At 40.4% G+C, this 19,725-nt stretch overlaps 1 protein-coding gene across 5 annotated transcripts in view; it reads left to right on the top strand.

The window, feature by feature from the left end:
* Positions 1–989: 989 nt before the first annotated feature.
* irx5a (iroquois homeobox 5a) overlaps positions 990–19,725 on the top strand; it is a 42,884-nt gene continuing 24,148 nt past the window's right edge. For 4 of the 5 annotated variants that reach the window (XR_012101890.1, XM_073069982.1, XM_073069981.1 and 1 more), the window contains exons 1-3: positions 990–1,592; positions 1,918–2,323; positions 2,657–3,352. Coding sequence is in view for 4 of the 5 variants with exons in the window: in XM_073069982.1 (XP_072926083.1) it covers positions 1,356–1,592; positions 1,918–2,323; positions 2,657–3,352 (1,339 nt within the window). In the remaining variant the exon portion in view is untranslated. Of the gene's footprint in view, positions 1,593–1,917; positions 2,324–2,656; positions 3,353–3,925; positions 4,892–19,725 lie in introns of those variants that run through there. The other variant, XM_073069980.1, reaches the window with a different exon arrangement.

Below are 19,725 nucleotides of genomic sequence, written 5' to 3'. Positions count from 1 at the left end.
CATCAGATTAATAGTACGCTGTTAACGGCATATAAAAATAGCCAATACCCTGGAGTGATTTCAAGATAACCGTTAGTCCTTTTTTAAAAATTTATTGTTGATTCTTTCACTCTACCCTTCTCTATGGTGGGGTGCGCTTCCACGAGGCTGGCCTGTTATTCAAGTGTGGCAAGTCAGCTGGTGGCAAATGACATCACAGCCAGGCCGATCCTGTCTTCGCCCAACGTTCAAAGACACGGACCGCACATAATTCTAGCAAAGCTGCTGGATGGTTAATCACGAGTGCGAAAACGAGATGCTCTTCCCCTTCCCCTTCGCAAGGCGCCGAAGCTAGAGTCACTGTCTATCATTTCGCATTAGCACCGGCCGTGTTCTGTTATTACTTAACTGTTGACTGAATAATTAGCTGAACCACGTGGGCACGGGGAGACGGGGTGGGTGAGTTGCTGATGCATTTTAAAATTAGTTAAATCCCAATTTAAAGCATCACATTTGTTAAATATATTTTACAGTGAACCGTCTAAAAATAGCTTCCGCTTCACGGCATTTTCTACAATAGTTATACACCTGTAACATTACAGAATCTTTAGCACACGACAGGATTGTAATTAATTCCTGGCAGTAAATTTAAATTTCAAGGAAAGTTTAACAAACGTACTTTGGAGCGTAGAATTGGCATATATTTCCAGTAAGTTTAAATTTGTCCCCGATTTGACGAGATCTGATTCGCCAGGCTCCGTCACGTACAACATTAGCAAACTAAAGTTTAAGTTGCTGGAGCCTGGTAAAAGATTGCCATCCAGGGGCCGGCGCACTTGAGCCTTGAAATGAGTCTTGTTCCGCCAAATAGATAGATAGATAGTGAGAGAGGGGAGGGAGGGAGGGAGGGAGGGAGAGAGAGTGAGTGAGTGAGAGAGAGAGAGAGAGAGAGAGAGAAAGTACAGACACAGCTCGAGAGAAGGAGGGAGGGAGAGAGAGAGGGGAGGAGGAGAGAGAGGAGGGGGATCGAGTGTGTGTGTGAGAGAGAGAGTAGCAGACTCTGTTAGGTTGGTTGTGGCACCCCAGCATTGTTGGTGCCTCTCTTCTATTGACAACACCCTTATAGGAGGAGCTGCGAGTGCGTAGAAGGCGTCAGAAATCCTGAATTTCTAACTTGCATCTTGCAGGACCTTTTCCAAGCAGCCCCATCTAAAGGAAAACTTCTGCAAGCAAGTAAACACTGGGAGTCAGCTTGCAGCTGACAGCGCGGACCCAGGCAATCTGCCGGTGTATGACTCCGCTTCACACAATTCACATAAAAGCCTTGGAAATAGGGGGCTGATTCACACAGAGACACACAATCACTAATCTTAGCCATGTCGTATCCTCAGGGTTACTTGTACCAACCGTCAGCTTCGTTAGCTCTTTACTCGTGTCCAGCGTACAGCACGAGCGTCATATCGGGACCCAGGACGGATGAACTTGGGAGATCTTCTTCGGGATCTGCCTTCAGCCCATACGCCGGATCTACAGCGTTTACAGCCCCTTCCCCAGGCTATAACAGCCACCTCCAGTACGGCACAGACCCGACCGCTGCCTTCACTTCCTATGTGGTAAGTTCAGCTTTCTAGACACCATGAAAATGCATTTGTAACTATTGCTGTGCACAATGGTACTTCGCTGAGATCGTTTAACAAAACGTTCGCACATCCCTCTACAAACTTTTCAGGCATCTCAATTTGTTATTTGAATGTAATTTTGATTCAGTTAAGAACAATTTGGGGCAAATTATTATTAAAATCACCCGGCTTTATTAAATGTATCAACAAACTGGCAGATTAAAAATATGTATGTATCTATTATTTCACAAGGTTAAAGGATTTACAGTTGAATGCTTTTGGTACAAAGCGCGATTTTGACGGGTGTTTGTTGTCCCAGGGCTCTCCCTATGATCATTCGACGGGCATGGCTGGATCTATAGGATATCACCCGTACGCCGCTCCTTTAGGCTCTTACCCCTATGGTGACCCAGCTTACCGAAAAAATGCCACCAGAGATGCCACTGCCACCCTGAAAGCCTGGCTCAGCGAACACAGGAAGAACCCTTACCCCACCAAAGGCGAGAAGATCATGCTGGCCATCATCACGAAAATGACGCTGACCCAAGTGTCCACCTGGTTTGCGAACGCCAGGAGGAGGTTGAAGAAGGAAAATAAAATGACCTGGACCCCGAGAAATAGGAGTGAAGACGAGGAAGAAGAAGAGAACATAGATCTGGAGAAAAACGACGAAGATGAGCCACAGAAACCTTTAGAAAAGGGGAACTCATCGGAACCAGAGCCTGGTAAGAAAGTAATGAATATTTTAGAGAAATCATTTCCAATAAAGACGTGGAGTTGATTTTGGTTTATTATTTATAACGCACGCATATGCAAATAACAGACATATTTTCGTTTGAATTGTAATTTTCATCACATGTGTAGTTAAGAGATGTTTCTGAAAACACAATATCGTAGCATCCATCAGAAATATTGTCTACAAGTAACAACATTTATTGAGTTAGGAAATGTGAATATTTACGAGTCTCCCCATGAATAAATACAACAATTAGAGTGTAATTGAAATATTTGATTTATATAATGTGATTTTTTCTCTCTTTTGTCAACTGATCAAACAGGAAATCAGAAAACGAGCGTAGTTGAAATTGCTTGCGAAAGGTTTGAGGAACAACATTCCAATAAAGACGAACAAATCCTCAGCGATTCGGAATTCAAAGACTCGGAGGAGAAAGAGATCCTTCACTCCCCCAAAGCTACCACTTCTTCCCTGGTTGTGCCTCACGGAACTGAGATCTTGCACGAAAGCCACGACTCCGATTTGGAAAATGTACATACAAATCTAGCTCATACTCTTCCCAGTAACACAGCGAACTGCAGCGTGACTTCAGTCATTCATTCGCCCCCGGCAACAACCTCCAAACCCAAACTCTGGTCTCTAGCAGAAATCGCCACTTCGGACAAGTCGAAAGAACAGAGCGAACAGCCGAGTACGTGCCCGGGCCATGGCTGTGCTGTGTCCGCCAGCGCCTCCTCGCCGTCCCGTTCCCCTTGCCCTTATCCTAACAGCGCCGTGCTGGGTCGGCCTCTCTACTACACCTCGCCCTTCTACACGGGCTACACGAACTATGGCACTTTCGGACACCTTCACAGCCACCATGGAAGTAGCAGCACAAATCACTTCAGTTCTAATGGATTAAGTCAGACTGTCTTAAGCAGAGCAGAGGCACTAGCCAAACTCTGCCCAGAATCCAAAACAAAGAGCCCGGCACCAGTAGATCATTGCAAGGACACATCGTCTTATGAGTTGAAGAAAGGTATGTCGAACATTTAATAATGGGGTTCTTCGCCGAAACTCTGGACACTATTTATTTTACCTTGGCAAATTATTTCCCCGTCAACGTGGTATAAAGTAACAAAGCAGTTTAATTTCTGATAAATTCCAAACGTTTAATTCAAACTGTTCAAAAGTAACATCCGGAAAAGTCTTAACCAACCACGAATTAATTTGTATTTAGACTAATTCTGTATATTTAATGTAGCATTTTTTTTGTATTTAAAAAGGATAATACAGCCTCTGAAGTAAATTATGAAACGAGTCTCTTGTACAGATATTAATGTTGTTCTTTCGTATAATATATATATACATATATAATATAAATCTGTGTTTTTGAAATGTTTCATAATTAACACAATGGCAGTTTAATTTAAGATAAAAGCTGTTTCATGGAAATCGGGGGAAGGTTTCAACAAAACTAAAAGACATACCAGAAACAAAATAATTTCAAAGGTCGCTGCTGAAAAAAAATTGTAAATATTTAATTAAAACACAGTTTTAGCTTACACATCCAGGCAAACATTGTCGTTTGGCTTGTTTTGTTTTATTTTAGGTGACGAATCGTTATTTTAAAAGAAAATTTATACAGGGAAGAGTGTGTGGCGCTTTTACAGAGCAGCTGGTGGAGTATAAAAACTGGCTGGAATAATACGGCTAAAACTAAAGTGCCATCCTTTAACCTAATTACATCTAATCAGTGTCGTGTTTTATGCAAAGCAATCAGCTGGTGAACTTTGCTAATGAGTTCGATTTTATGCCAAATTTAGTCCTCATTACTATCGCAAAAAAAAGCATAGCGGTGCTATATCTGAGGGAATGAGAGCGGAATACGTCGTGACATCCGTATAAGATAACGTCGCCTAAACCCTTCTCATCACCAACTCTCAACCACCCAAGTTATTTTTGTAAACCATGTAAATTCGTTTAATTTTCCGGTATTGGCCGCGAGCTTTCTCAGGCTCTGTTTTCCGCTGCTCATATTTCCCCCATCCTGTATGTTACGATACTGGAGTTCATTCAACTAAGAGTGTTGACTTGAACTTTTCCCAGATTCGCAGGTAGGTGTCACACTTGTTCTGAATAGAAAACCGACGTCCTTCCAAAGAAGTGTCAAAAAAGCATTTTTTATTGGGAGAAAAAAAGTATCAACATCAAATAGCACTCTTTGTCATATAAACTTCCCAGTCCACAAACGGGTGACTAACAAATTAACATAAATTTTAAAGAAATATGGAAAAGAAATTCAACTCATTATATGTTGTGAATATGGCCAATGACCCGAAAATGTCACCGTACTTGGAAGTGTGATGCGACGAAAACCAGATTTTTTTTTTGTGTGTATGAAATATTGTCTCTGTGCATCGAGTGTGTTGGGAGTAGGAGAAAAAATATCTTTGAATTGTATTTTTGTAAGGACTATACCCAGAGCTTTTACTAATTTATGCGGTTGTTTTTTTCTTTGCGAAACAATGGTCTCGGAAATGATTGTAAATAAAATCTCAGCCTGATTTTTTCCAAATGCGACTTGATGCTTCCTATTTCTGCTTCTGTAGAATTGCAGTGAATCCGACCATGCTAATTTAAAAGATCAACAGATTGGGAAATCAAATATTAATGACGAACCCATCTGATTATTTCGCTACAGGAAAGCGGAAAACGAAAAAAAAAGATCTAATCTATAGTGGCAATTAAATTGAAGATTTCAGTTCCCCGTCCCTCAACTGAATGTAGTCACTGATCTCTTTAGATACTGTAAGACGAGTGCATTTCGGTCAGATCTGTGGTTGCTTAAAGGGTCAGATGGTTGGAAAATAACTGATGTAAATATCGTAGTTGGCTCGTATATGTTTAGTTAACGTCAAATTGTCCATGTTTGTATTTCTGGCGGCCTTTTAACACAAACAATACAGGGAATACAGACACTGTCAAGCTAAGTCGAACACCCACACTATGCTTCAGAAATGTAGCAAAATTTCCAACAATTGTATCAATAAAATCACCATTTAGATGCTTCCACAAAATGAATGAAATACATTTTTAAATATTACAAAAAGTTCCACTATATTGGATGACTATCGCTATATAGATGTCATTATAACCAATTAGATATTTAAAACATTACTTGTCATTAATATATAATTAATTCAGAGCCTAAACATTTTCAGGTGTATGGTAGCGCGCGCGTGCGCGCGCGCGCACACACACACACACACACACACACACACACACACACACACACACACACACACACACACACACACACACACACACACACACACACACACACACACACACACACACACACCCCTTAGGCACACTCAACGAATTTGAGACACAGTATGTTAATCCCGAGTTAAACGTTTTCCAATGTTATTTTGCAATTATTCATAAATTACCCTCAATGATTGCGCCGAGGCTTCTCCGTTCAAACGATATACTGGGCCTTTATTAAATGTGTAATCGGAGCGAATCTAACAAAACGTAGAAGAAATGCGACTTCATTTATCAGTTATCTTTAAAGTACAGTTTCGCTAGTGGTTTTTCTATTAATCTTATTTCATCTTTCTAGCTTTTCAGTAAATTGTGGAAAAGTGTCTCGGGGCGAATATAAATACCCTTGTAACAGTACTAAAATATTCAGAATCTCCAGGACATTCAAATCAGAACTCCTATTTTTATCTGGTGTTAAAGTGTTAGTTGCATTGGCGTGATTGCGATATATCATCAGTCAGCACCATAATTATTGGTTTCCCTCGCCTCCTCCCCCATCTGGCTTTCTTCAATCTAATTTTCCTTAAAAAACATATAAAGTAACCCACATCTTAAAGTTATGATCAATTTCAAGCAAGGAATTAGTAGTAAATTGCTTTTTTTAAAACATGGAAACTATGCAAATTAGTAGTGTGACTATCGTATCTATTTTAGGAATTATATTAATCTTTACTTAATTTTCAAGGATTAGTCTCTTACAGGCGGTATTAGTCTTAAGCTGATTTTTATATTTTCTTTCATAAAGAAATGATCTTTTATGAGTTGTTCAAGAGCGTAAGTGCAGATTTACAAACACTATTTCCTGTGTCCCACAATGAGTATTTCCTCGTACCGGGAGTATCAGATACGAATTTCAGTTACTTTGTGGTTTTTGACTGAATGATATGGTTTGGTGGCCTGCGTGGGATTTGCTGTTGTATAATCTCACTCTAGTTTTCCTCCAGGGCACTCTTTATATTAGAGGACCGATGGCCGAACTTATTAATATTTATAGCTGTGTATACATCACAGCAGTTTTTATACTGTTGCCTACATTTCTTCAGTTTCACCCATTTAGAAATGAATACAATTAATGGCGCTTTGAGTTCGGCAAACTTTTCTTCCAACTATTCGGAATATTTACTATCTGATCACAGGTGGTAGCAAACAATGCAGAATAAGCACTCCTGATTGTTCACGCATTTAAACTGCGTAGTGATATACATATACGCAGAACTATAGTAAGACTAGTCCTAAAACCCATCCGAATCTCACCAGTTTCCTCCATTAAAATCGAAAGTAAATGATTTTGTATTTGGCGTCTTCACATTCAGCGGGGGGGGGGGGTGATGACGGAAGGCTCATTCAAGTTATGTGGTGCAAATTCAGTTGAGCCATTTTCATATTAAATAATATTTTCAAAATTTCCTGCCTATTATCTCTCGCGTCCAGAAGAGAAAAACATACTTTTAACATCAATGAGGCAAGCCTGTTCCGACTTTTGAAGAACTGCACACACTTTTGGAAGCACTGTTCCCGTTTACGGTGCTCGTTGTATTTCTCTGAAACTCCCCCGAACTCACCGCATTGCTTCAACACTAGCGTGTTACGATGCTGAGTTTCGGATGAGTTCTGTGGCTGAGAATTGGTAAGAGAAAGAAAATTTAAATCAAGCTTTATTTTTACAGCTGTTACTTTTGAAAGTGGCCATCCGAAGAACACCTCAAATATATGTAAAACAAATCACCCTGGGGAGGGTCGAGGTGTCTGCAAGTTTCGAAAATGCACTTTGATGACCCATGTAGACATGACAGTCACGTATTTAGATATAAAATATAACTTTCACCACACGTGTGACACCATCTGTTAATATGGAGGCATAACAAAGTAAATGCCCGTCATTTATAATAAAACATCAATTCAAGACAATAAACGAGAGAAACTGATAATATTAATTCAGACAACATTTGTATTTCTACACAAAGAACCGAAAGCAAAAGAAGGCACGGGATGTCCTCCATCCCTGGGGATTAATCTATTCCAGGTGACCGAAAAGCAATGCGAGAGGGGCCATTGGAGAAACAGGAAGAAACTTCCCAAACTAAATTGCGAAGTTGATTTTGGCATTACTCCGCTGAAATAAATCCTATCCGTTCTAACCCAGTAAAGACTCTGTTGCTCCGTCCACACTCCGCTGCCTATCCTAGCTCGCCCCCATTGACTGGTGAGAGGTGAAAACTCTCTCCTGTTCCCAGTCGTGAATTCCTGGCATTCCTCTCTCTGCGTAGTGAAGAGAAAAAAAATACGTGAAGCAACAGTGAACAGGCAGCAATCGTTTCCAATCTCAGATACGCCGAGAAAGAGAAGGGATTGAAACGCCAAACATCACTGTGCGTATCTTTGCGCCTGAACTGTCAAAGAATTAGTAGCCACCTCCAGCGTGCTGCTTGTCCCAAGTCCTTCTAATCAGCCGGACAAGTCGCTGAAAGCAGTGGACTTGAGGTTTCCATTACTCTTCAACCGGACAATCCCGGTATCAGTTTCCAATCAGGAAGAAAAAAAATAAAAGGGCAAAAAAAAGGGAGATATTATTTTAATTCATTGCAAACTTGGTGAAGATCGTGGAGGTATTTCTTAATTTTATGGAGATATTGAAATTTAATCATGTTTCACAAATCACTGCACACAAACGCTCGGATATTCAAGGCATTGTCTTAACGAGTTTTTGTTAACAAGGTTTGGTTTTGTGAGGGTTTTATCACGAGGCCTTAAAACTCTGACGAGGCAGCTCGTCGTTTTAAAAAAGAATGATGTTTGACCAATGTATTTAAAACGGTTTGGCGCGATCTCATATATTCTTAGCTGTTTTTTTCTAAAGTACGAATTTAATATTCCAACTAGTCCCACTTATTCCGAAGTATAATCCATGCCTTATGGTTTACAAAAGACGCCGAATCCTACAGTTGTAACTACAGCTGGGAAATTAGAGCGAACGTTGTTGTAAAGGTGTCTTGTGTCATTGCATATGCATAACATGTGGGAAAAATCTAACATTTCAATGTGTAGCGTACTTAGAATGTGGAAGCATTTGAGCGTTAGCCAATGTTATTATGAAAACTGTATAAAAAGTGCAACTCCACTTTTGTTATATATGCTTTTGAGAGGTTCCATCGGCAAGGCTGTTTCTTATTTTACCGTACTCTCTCTACAGCTAAATGGGCAAAGTTTAGTTGCCCATTTAATCTACCGCCGTCGCCTCGGAATAAACTTCAGTATCCGGACAAGGTGTGAGCTGATTGCTCTTGTGCTCTTTTGTCTGCGTCAGGGAGCAAAAGGTGCCGTTTGCACACTACATAAATAATCATTTGGAGAGAAAACTAAAAAATGGCCTACAAATCGAGTCCATCTGGAGCTGATCGAGATGATCAAAGGCCTTGGTTTGCTTGGGCTGAAATGTTAGTCCGTCTGTGTCCTGTGAGCATATTTAGGAAACTCGCTTCTGTACCTAGCGAGAAACACTTCACTGATCCCAACCCCTGACATGCACCCAACTGGGAGACCGTTCTAAGAAAGCATACAGAATACATTTGCGGAAAGCAGGGGACGGCGAATGAGACTTTTTAAAAATAGAAAATACTAACTTTGTTTGAAGTGCTGGCTGGCGCCGCGGATGGGAACATTGTGATGGCTGCTAATGAATTGCAAGCCCCTGTATTGCATATGTCAGAGTAGTCCTGTTAGTGTGGTAATGAATGGATGGCCATCACTAACGTAAGTAAATCAAATTACGTAGTAGAGAGTTAATAATTTCTTCGACTGTTTTCCTAATTGCTTTAAAATGCCTTGTACGTACAATGCGCTCTGTCCCATCTAGAGACCCAGGGTCCCTCGAAAACCAATAGATTTTATTATAGAAACTGTAACAAATTTTTATGTGCCTTATATATTGGTCTCTGAGGTCCAATTGAGAATTATGCGTACCGCAGAAATAATTAGAGGGGTATAGTTATATTTTGGTTAATTATTTCTTTCCCTAAATTGACTCTAGTCAACAGCATTATCAGATTCAAAACTTTCTTGTTAAAGCGTGCGGTTAATATCATCTTGTAAAGTGCAAGAAAATGGTTGCAAAACCTTCGAGTTTGCAGTGGGAAGCGTCCTTACGGTTTATAACCAGAAATCGCTCGCACAAAGACGAAACTTGAATTGTTTGAAATAAACCACATTTTGCCGGATGGTCAGTACCGAATGAGCAGTGTGCGTTTGATTCCCAACTTGTGCATCAGGGGTTGCTATTCTGAAAAAATAATCTGATATGACGTTTTCTACCTCGCGCGTTTTGACTGTAAGCTTAGAGGCAGGCTGCAGTGAAACAGATCCTCAATGGTGCGGAGTACATTGTGGAGCTACATAACCTTGTTATGCGAGTGAGTTTTGAGGTATGAATGACATGAATCTGTCCACGTTCCTGCTCAAGTAGACGAGACCAAAACAACTTCAGGGAAGCTTAACTTCGCATCACGAGGAGATGTTAAGTGCTTAATTTGTCACAGCGAAAGCGGGTACATGGAGCTGAAACACAGTTCCGCCTCGTTCGAATTGTTCGGCCTCACGCCCTGACTGATTGGCATGACAGGTTGATTGATTGAACTGATGGGCTGAATGGCCGATCCCGTTACTCTACACGGATTATCAGAAGCGATTTGACCACTGTGGCCCCTGAGACCGGACCTGTTGGATTCCTATGCGGAATGCAAGCTCTCCACGGGATCAAGAGTAAATTTGCAAAGCACTGTCTTTTCTACACTGCTTAAAAGATATTCCGAAGCTACTAATTTTTATCTCGCCTTGGCGAGAAATTATCTCATACTTTCCTTTTGTCATTTCTTGTCTTTGTAGTTTTTTATTTTCGCCGGTCCTTGTTCTCGTCTTAGCTTTAAGAAGGATTCCAGTTTAAAAAAAAGACCCGGACTATTCTTTATATATTAGGGGTCTGTTGACAAACGAGGTGATACGTTGTTAATTTATTGTTATTATGCAGATGTACAAGTCAAATCTTGCTACAGCAGCTTGCACAAACAAACCACTAGAGGCACTGACAAGAGCGAGGCTGCCACTTCAGAACAACATCAAATTCAGTTAAAAAGTGTAAAGGGATTCCTATTACTTGACCCAGTTAGATTATTAGTAAGGACATGTGTGACTGGCAGCTCACCAAGTATTACCAGGAATTCACCCGCCAAAACTCCTTCCCCCTCCCCTCCCAAAAAGCAATACACTGGAACTTTTGAGTCGTCTCCTCGATCGGTTCTGAAAAAGTGGCAAATATGCAGCAAGCTGGAGAAAACAGAAGCGACTGCAGAACAAGTGGCTGTTTTTGAATTTACCTATTGTGCCTGTGTCTATGTGCAATCTTGTGGCATTTTCCTCACAAAAAGGGATTATAATGCACCACCAGCGTGGGATCAGGAGTACTGGGCTGGAGTAGACTTTCAGTGAAATCGCAAAGGGGATAAGGGTCTTGCTTTATTTAATCATCAAATCCCGGGAATGAAGCTCTTAATTAATTATAGGCGCTAAAAATTCAGCCCAGCTGTTTCTTTGGCTTGGCGCTGGCTCGAGTGGAGAAAGACAAACTCTGAGCTGAGAAATGTTAGAGCTCATTCAGCATAAATCACTTCCTAATGATAATCCTTGGTGAAAATGAACGTGCTAATGACTGATGGGTTATTGTCCGCCCAATACAGTACAATGCTGTCCAACCCAAATGGTGCCTAATAATGATTCTGCGTCCCTAAATGTTAAAAAATAACTTCTATTTACGGCGAAAGTGTAAATTGTTAGTACATAATTTACATAAGTTTATGCATCTATGTAAAGAATACAGATACAAAGAAAAACGCAGAATTATTAAGGGGAGGGCGAAAACAGTTTAAAAGTAAGGAAAGCAGATAGGCATGTCTCTTTAGTTTGATCTCACGAGTCGATTCACGATATATTTTTGCGTATAACTAACGGTACTCAATACTGTTAAGCTTCTAGGTCTATCAAAATTGTACTCAATCTAATAAACTCATTCCCAAAGTAGATTGTACAGATATTCATGGGTTGCATATATAGACCAGCTGTATTTCGCACTTTACATCAAAATAAAGCAGTTTCAGTTTTGGGCTGAGGCAAGAGTAATTCGGAAAGCCCTTTCCAGATCCGAGTTGACACGAGCGGCTCCAGTTACGCCGGCATAATCTCGAAAAGCTAACGCCGAACACCTCCCAGCTAACTGAATACGTAGCTCATAAACTGATGTCTGTCCTCAACAGAATCAAGGAACATCATGGCTTCGCATCTGCGTATAAAAAAATCACTTCCGATATTGATGAGCAAAAACGTGCCTGCAGACGTAGACGCATTTATGTTATTTTGTACATTCGGAATTAGCCGCTCTTCCCATTAGCTTCCGTGGTAACAATGGGTGAAATAATACATATAGATTTTCCTTGGCAACGGGTTATCTGGCCTATAAAATGAATATGACTCTTAAAGCAGTTGGGTTTGTTAACTCCCATAACTAGGAATGTGTCTTCATCCATTATGTCTGTTGTCAACCAGCACTGATTATCGTCCTTTAGCGGCTTTACACTTTATTCAAATCCTTTCATAATGTTGATCCTCCTGAGTTCCAAGTGCTTCTGGTTCTACTAATCTCTGAGATCCCATATTTGCATCACCTCTGGGCTGGTCACTGTGCCTTCATCTTCCAGTCTTTACATTCTGCAGTTCTCTCATGTACACCTTTGTCTCTTTCTTCTCCTTTATGATAATCCTTTAAACATACAGTTTTCAAACTTTTGGCCAGCAGTCCTCTGTAGTGCCAAGTGTGACAATTCTCCAGTACGTTAGAATGCTAAGTAATAAAATGCTAAACAAATGCAGGATGTAGTTGTGAGATTATACCTTATTCTTCTTCGACCCATCACCCTTACTGGGGCATAGGCTGCTGATAGCATCTCACCAGCGTTGTCTATCCTGTGCCAGTCTTTCCAGTTGTCCTCTGCTGTAGCCCATCTTGGGGTATCCTTCCTCTCCCAGGGGTGAGATCTTTGGAGCTTCTCTTGGTATTTCTGTAGCTGTAGATTTTTATGGAATGGGTTTGGTAGCCCCATGTCCATCCCTACTCCTTTCGCATCCAGGATTGGGACTGCCCGTGGTGGAGTTAAGAAAGAACTGTGCTTGGTCAAGGATATTATCAAATATTAACATGCTCAAACTATGCCCTCTAATACACAAGACTCAGCTCTTTAATCTATTGGATCTCAAAGAGCTGATTACTCAATTCCATTCTTTCTCCCTTTTTGTTGTTAATTATTTGATACTGCATAATCTTTAATATAGATGCATTTTGGGAGGTCATATAGACAGTAAATTGTAGAGCATTCAGAAATATTGACGAATGGAATTTGAGGTTGAAAGTTATCTGTAAGTACCAGTGCTTGTTGATAGAGTGGTGGAGAAAGCATATGAGAACTCAACTCGGAACGTTACCTGTAAGTACCTGTAAGTACCAGTGCTTGTTGATAGAGTGGTGGAGAAAGCATATGAGAACTCAACTCAACTTAGAAAGTAAGAACAGGAGTCAGTTAACAGGACTCTCAAGCCTTCCAAACCACTCAATATGATCATAGCTAATCTATGCTGAGCTCAAATCCTCTTCTGTGTTGGTTCCCCACAGCCCTCAAATCCTTAAATGTTCAAATGTTTATCTATCTCCATCTTAAATATATCTAATGATCTCCATCATCTTCAAGAACAGAGAAACCCAGAGATTCGAACCCCCCTGAAAGAATAAATTTCCACACACCTCATTTTGAAATGACTGATCACTTACTTTGCACTCTTGTTCGCAACTCCCCTATTGGTAAGACCATCTCAGTGTCTAATCTATCTGGTTTCGTTAGGATCCTATATGACAATTTCAATGTGCATTCCTTTTTTTTAGAAGAATGAAGAGTGACCTTATTCAAACATAAGATCACTCTTCATTCTTCTAAAAAAAAAGGAATGCACGTTCAAGTTGTCTAGCCTCTCTTAATTTTACAGGCATCTCATCCCAGGAAGTAGCTTGTGAATCTCTTTTGGACTGCTCCAACTGCTATTGTATCCTTTTTAGGTAATGGGACCAAAACAATGCACAGTATTCCAGACGTAGCCTCACCAAACTCCTGAACAACGATAAAAACAAACTCTCTATTTTTAAACTTCAAGCCCTACACAATAAAGGCCAACAAACGATTTGCCTTCTTAACTATTTGTTGGACCTGCCTGCCTACATAAACTAATTCAGAACATAGAACATTACTGCACATTACAGGGCCTTTGGCTCATTACGTCGTGCCAACCTTTTAACCTACTCTGAGATGAATCTAACCCTTCCCTCTTGCATAGGCCTCCATTTTTCTTTCACCCATGTACTTGTTTAAAAGTTTCTTAAATGTTCCTAATGTATCTGTGTCTATCAGCACCCCTGGTGGGGCATTCCATACACCCACCACTCTGTAAAAAAATAAAACTCTGTACTTGCCCTTATACTTTCCTCCAACCAGCTTAAAATTATGCCCCTTCATATTAGCAATTTCTACCCTGGGAGAAAGTCTTTGGTTATCCACTTGATCTATACCAATTATCATCTCATATGCCTATACCAAATGACCTTCTTCACTCCAAAGAGAAAAGCCTTAGCTTTCTCAACCTATCCTCAGAAGACATGCTCTCTAATCCAGGCAGCATCCTGGTATATTTCCTTTCAAGTTCAAGTTCAAGTTGCTTTTATTGTCATTTCGACCATAAACTGCTGGTACAGTACACAGTAAAAATGAAACAATGTTCCTCCAGGACCCTGGTGCTAAATGAAACAACACAAAACTACACTAGACTATGTGAGACAGCACAAGGCTACACTAGACAACATAAAAATTGCACTAGACTACAGACCTGCACAGGACTGCGTAAAGTGCACAAAACAGTGCTGGGCAGTACAATAGTTAATAAACAAGACAATAGGCACAGTAGAAGACAAATTACAAAGTCAGTCTAGACTCTGGGTATTGAGGAGTCTGATGGCTTGGGAGAAGAAACTGTTGCACAGTCTGGTCGTGAAAGCCCGAACGTTTCGGTACCTTTTGCCAGATGGCAGGAGGGAGAAGAGTTTGTGTGAGGGGTGCGTGGGGTCCTTCACAATGCTGTTAGCTTTGCAGGTGCAGTGTGTGGTGTAAATGTCTGTAATAGCGGGAAGAGAGACCCCAACGATCTTCTCTGCTGATCTCACCATCTGCTGCAGGGCCTTGCGATCCGAGATGGTGCAATTCCTGAACCAGGCAGTGATGCAGCTGCTCAGGATGCTCTCGATACAACCTCTGTAGAATGTTGTGAGGGTGGAGGGGTGGGAGATGGACTTTCCTCAGCCTTCGCAGAAAGTAGAGACGCTGCTGGGCTTTCTTGGCTGTGGAGCTGATGTTGAGGGATGAGGTGAGATTCTCCACCAAGTGAACACCAAGAAAAATGGTGCTGTTAACGATCTCAATGGAGGAGCCGTCGATGTTCATCAGAGAGTGGTCGCTCCGTGTCCTCCTGAAGTCAACAACCATCTCATTTGTTTTGCTCACATTCAGAGACAGGTAGTTGGTTTCTACCCTCTCTAAAGCTTCCACATCCTACCAACTATCTCATCCCAGGAATTAGCTTGGTGGAACTTGTTTAGACTGCTATCGTATCCATTGTTAGGTAAAGGGACCGAAACAGAACACAGTATTCCATGTATGACCTCACAAAATCCCTGTAACAAGACCTCTCCTTTTCAAACTCCTGTGCCTACACAATAAAGGCCATCATGTTGTTAGTCCTCTTAACTACTTGTTGGATGTGCCTGCTAAACTTTTGTGATTAATGCATTAGATCACCCGAATCCTTCCTAACAATATTCATCAGCAGTCTCTCTCGATTCACTTAATCAAGCACTCTTTGATTCCTCTTAGTGAAGTGTATGACTTCACACATCTCCACATTAAACCCAATTTGTCCAAACATACTAACTATCCACAACCCACTGCAGAATCACAATGTCTTCATCTCAACCTTCCATTATTTTTGTATCAGCGGCCAACTTGAAATCCTTGCATTTTGTTCCCTCCTCCAGGTCATTAATATAAATAACAAACAACTGAGGGTTCAGAGTGCTCAGCTAATTACATAACTTCAGCCTGTAAAGGACTGATTTTGTTCTAGGTTACAGCTTTCTTTCAATCTATGAAAAACACATCTCCTCCAATAACTTGGGCATGTTTGACTTCCTAGGTTGGGGCAAGTCGGGTTGTTATGCTTTAACTTTGCAAAACACTGGTTAGAGAGCACCTGGAGTACTGTGTGTGTTTCTGCTCATCACTTAATAGGAGGGGTATGGCTGTGCTGGAGAGACTGTGAATGAGACTCACTAGGATATTGCTTGGATTGGAGGACTTTAGTTGTGGGGAAAAACTGGAGAGGCTGCGCTTGTGTTCCTTGGAGTGAAGGAAACTGATAGAGATACATAAATAGCATTAACTTCAAGAGGAGTAGAATATAAAAACAAGGATGTAAAGCTGAGGCTTTACTCCAAGTGAGGCCTCACTTGGAGTATTGTGAGCAGTTTTGGGCCCCTTATCTAAGAAAAGACGCACTGACGTTGGAGACGGTTCAGAGGAGGTTCGTGAGAAATGATTCCAGGAATGAAAGGGTTATCGTATCAGGAGCATTTGAGGGCTCTGGGTCTATACTTGCTGGAATTTAGAAGAATAAGAGGGGATCTCATTGAAACCTATCAAATGTTGAAAGGCCTAGATAGAGTGGATGTGGAGAAGATGTTTCCCATAGTGGGGAAGTCTAGGACCAGATGGCACAGCCTCAGAATAGAGGGATGTCAACTTAGAATAGAGATGAGGAGGAATTTCTTTAGCCAGAGGCAGGTGAATTTATAGAATTAATCTCCACAGGTGGCTGAATGGGAGTGTTTAAGGTGGGAGTTGATATGTTCTTTAGTCAGGGTGTGAATGATTATGGGGAGAAGGCAGGAGATTGGGGTTGAGAGTGAAATCGAGCAGCCATGATGAAATGGTGGAGAAAACTCAATGGGCTGAATGGCCTAATCCTGCTCCTATCTCTTATAGAGGGTCATCCATTTAGAACAGCGATGAGGAGGACTTTCTCTAGCCAGAAGGTGGTAAATCTGAGGAATTCATTGCCATAGACCACTGTGGAGGCCAGGTCATTGGGTATATTTAAAGCGGAGGTTGATAGGTTCTTGATTAGTCAGGGCACAAAAAGTTAGGGGGAAAGGCAGGACAGAAGGCTTGAGAAGGAAATTAGAGCACCCATTTGAAATGGCAGAGCAGACTTGATGGACTGAATGGCCTAATTCTACTCCTACCTCTTATGGTTTTATAAAACTAAAAGAGTCATATGTGGGATACATATTCAGAGTAACTGTCTCATAGTAGGGGGTATCATAAAAAAGAGGACATAGGTTTTAAGGTGAGAGGAAGGAGTTCTAATGAGGATTTCATGAAAAAGCTTTTTACACAGGAAGTGTTTGATGTCTGGAATTCACTGCCAGAGCGGGTAATGAAGTCAAATACAATCATTACATTTAAGAGATGATTAGATAAACAAGGCGTAGAAGGATACAGATTTGATGTGGGCAAATAGGATTAGTGTAGATGGGGAAGAACATGCACAGGGTGGGCCAAAGTGCTGTACAACTCCATATCAACCAGACGTCAGTTTGGTCTGCATAATGAATGTAGGGTCCAGTGGAATGACTAAAACAGTGAAAGTGAACTTTAAAATTTAACAGCTTTCTGACACCCAGAAAACCTTCAACATTTTCTTTTCTTTTTGATTTTTATATACTTATATAAAGTATATTGGATATACTTATCCAATTTTACTTTAAATGACAATAACGAGAATTGTAGGAGTTCTGATGTCTCATGTAATTGTAGAATTATTTCTTTTAAAAAACAATGGCAGAAGTGCAATGGAACAGAGATTTTTCAGTGGAAGAGAAGCAAGCTTAGAGTAGGATCAATACACCAATTCAGCCAAATGAGGCCAAGCCAAAGTCAGATTCAGGAGAAACAGATCTAAATTATTCCATTAGGGTGATAGTCCTGATTAAGGAAGATGCAGATTGTAAAGGAAAGATTAAAAAAAAACCAAAAGGCCATGAGGAAGAGCTGTTAAATAATTTACATGTTGATGTAGTATTGGTCATTTCTTTTTATCCACATCTATTTTGTGATTACTTTTTGATTTGATTTGAGGAAAACATTTCACCCAATGTACTAATTTGAAAGGGCTAGTCTTTACAGAATTACAGTAAGCAAGCTCTGCATGATAATGTTAACAAGAGTGTAAGTTTCCTATAAACTATTAACTAGTTAGTATGCCTGCAGTTATACATTCTTTATAAACATAACATCTAACTGATTTCTGTAAAGCTATAAATTATGCCATTTGCAGAGGGGATATCTTTGATGAATCTTCTACGCAGTTGTCTAGGGAGTAACATAAGTAACAATTAACGACCTAGAGGGTTGGAGACAGTCATATGTACAATTCTGCATTACCTGGAAAGATATGACAGCATAATTCCATTATTTAATAAAAATTATATTTGATTTTTGTGTTTTTACAATGTATCCAGCTTGATGGTTGTCTTTTGCCACTTGTTTCATAATACAATTTTATAGGCTTTAGAGATAATAGTCAATGCTTATATTTAATGGCAAAATAGCACGTTTTTGCTCCACTTTTCCTGCAAATAAGGTTTTAGTCACTGAAAGCAAACCACAGACTCTCTTAGCTTAAGCTTGATAGATGCAAATGTAAATGTGCACTTACTTAATTGGATCGGGTCCCAAGATAAAAGAGATAAACGGCTCCCAGTTTGCCAAGTTATTTTCAGAGGCATGCAGCGATCTGTGTAGGGAAAGTTAATGAAGAAACTAAGAGACAAACTGTACTTAAAATACCTTGGGTCTAGACTTGTTGAAAGCAAGCCTAGAGTTTTTTTTTCATGCAGGAGAATTTAAGAGAAGCATTCGCATGCTCCTCGGTAGTACAGCTAGTGGTATGCGGAAGATATAAGCTAAATGCTGTGAGAAACTTAAAGCCATCTGAGAAAGATTATTTTGTTCGACAGATAACATTCTGATAGTGCACAATGAATTGAAATGCTGTTTCAAGTTACTTCTGTGGGCATATTTGGCTTATTTGGCTGCAGTTTCAATTACTTCATCACACAGCGTTCAATCAGGCAACAGCAGCTAAAGCAATTATTACAGAAATGCCTATATCACTGTATTTACTTGTTTTTTTTTGCTGCTACATCCATATGCATGAGGCATTAGTAGACAGTTATTGATACAAACACTGTTTTCATTGCTAAAGGCCTTCCAAAACAAATTCTCCGGCTGAGTGCCAACGTATGCATGTTGGCTTGGTGCAAGCTGATTAGTAAGATGATTTACAACCTAACAGAAAGGATGATACTGTCAAGTCTGCAATTCAAAAAGACAAGATAGCACACCCGCAAGGCTTCACTCACGTTACTGTAAACCACCCAACTAATCAAGACATACACCACAAATACCTGAAACAGTCAAGCAATCAATTGTCTGCTGATTAAATGCAGTCTCTATTACCAGTTTCTCTGGTAATTTGTTACCCTGACAATAGTATCTCCTAGCTGTGTGCAAGCATTCCTCCTCACCTGTCCAACTGTGTGAGAATGGAGATATTTCAGGAGCACAGCAGGGCACCTAATACAACAGTTGCAATATTGCTTCTGTTTTCTACCCTTACAAATAGCAAGACAATAAGTCTGAATGGTGGCCTGGAAAACACTGGGGTCAAATGCTGCAATTTCAGCTACATACAGTTGTTCCTTTTGTCGCCGGACTTTTTCTCCTGTTCATTAATAATAAAACAAAATCTTTCTCTTCACTAGCTGTTCTTGATGGAGAAAGCCTTACTCTGCAATAAACTTAGGGACTTTGATCTTGGGCCATTCAC

The sequence above is a fragment of the Hemitrygon akajei genome, chromosome 17 (assembly GCF_048418815.1).
Source record: "Hemitrygon akajei chromosome 17, sHemAka1.3, whole genome shotgun sequence".
NCBI classification, from domain to species: domain Eukaryota; kingdom Metazoa; phylum Chordata; class Chondrichthyes; order Myliobatiformes; family Dasyatidae; genus Hemitrygon; species Hemitrygon akajei.
Note: the sequence above shows the minus strand (reverse complement) of the source record. Positions and strands in the feature narration are given on the sequence as shown.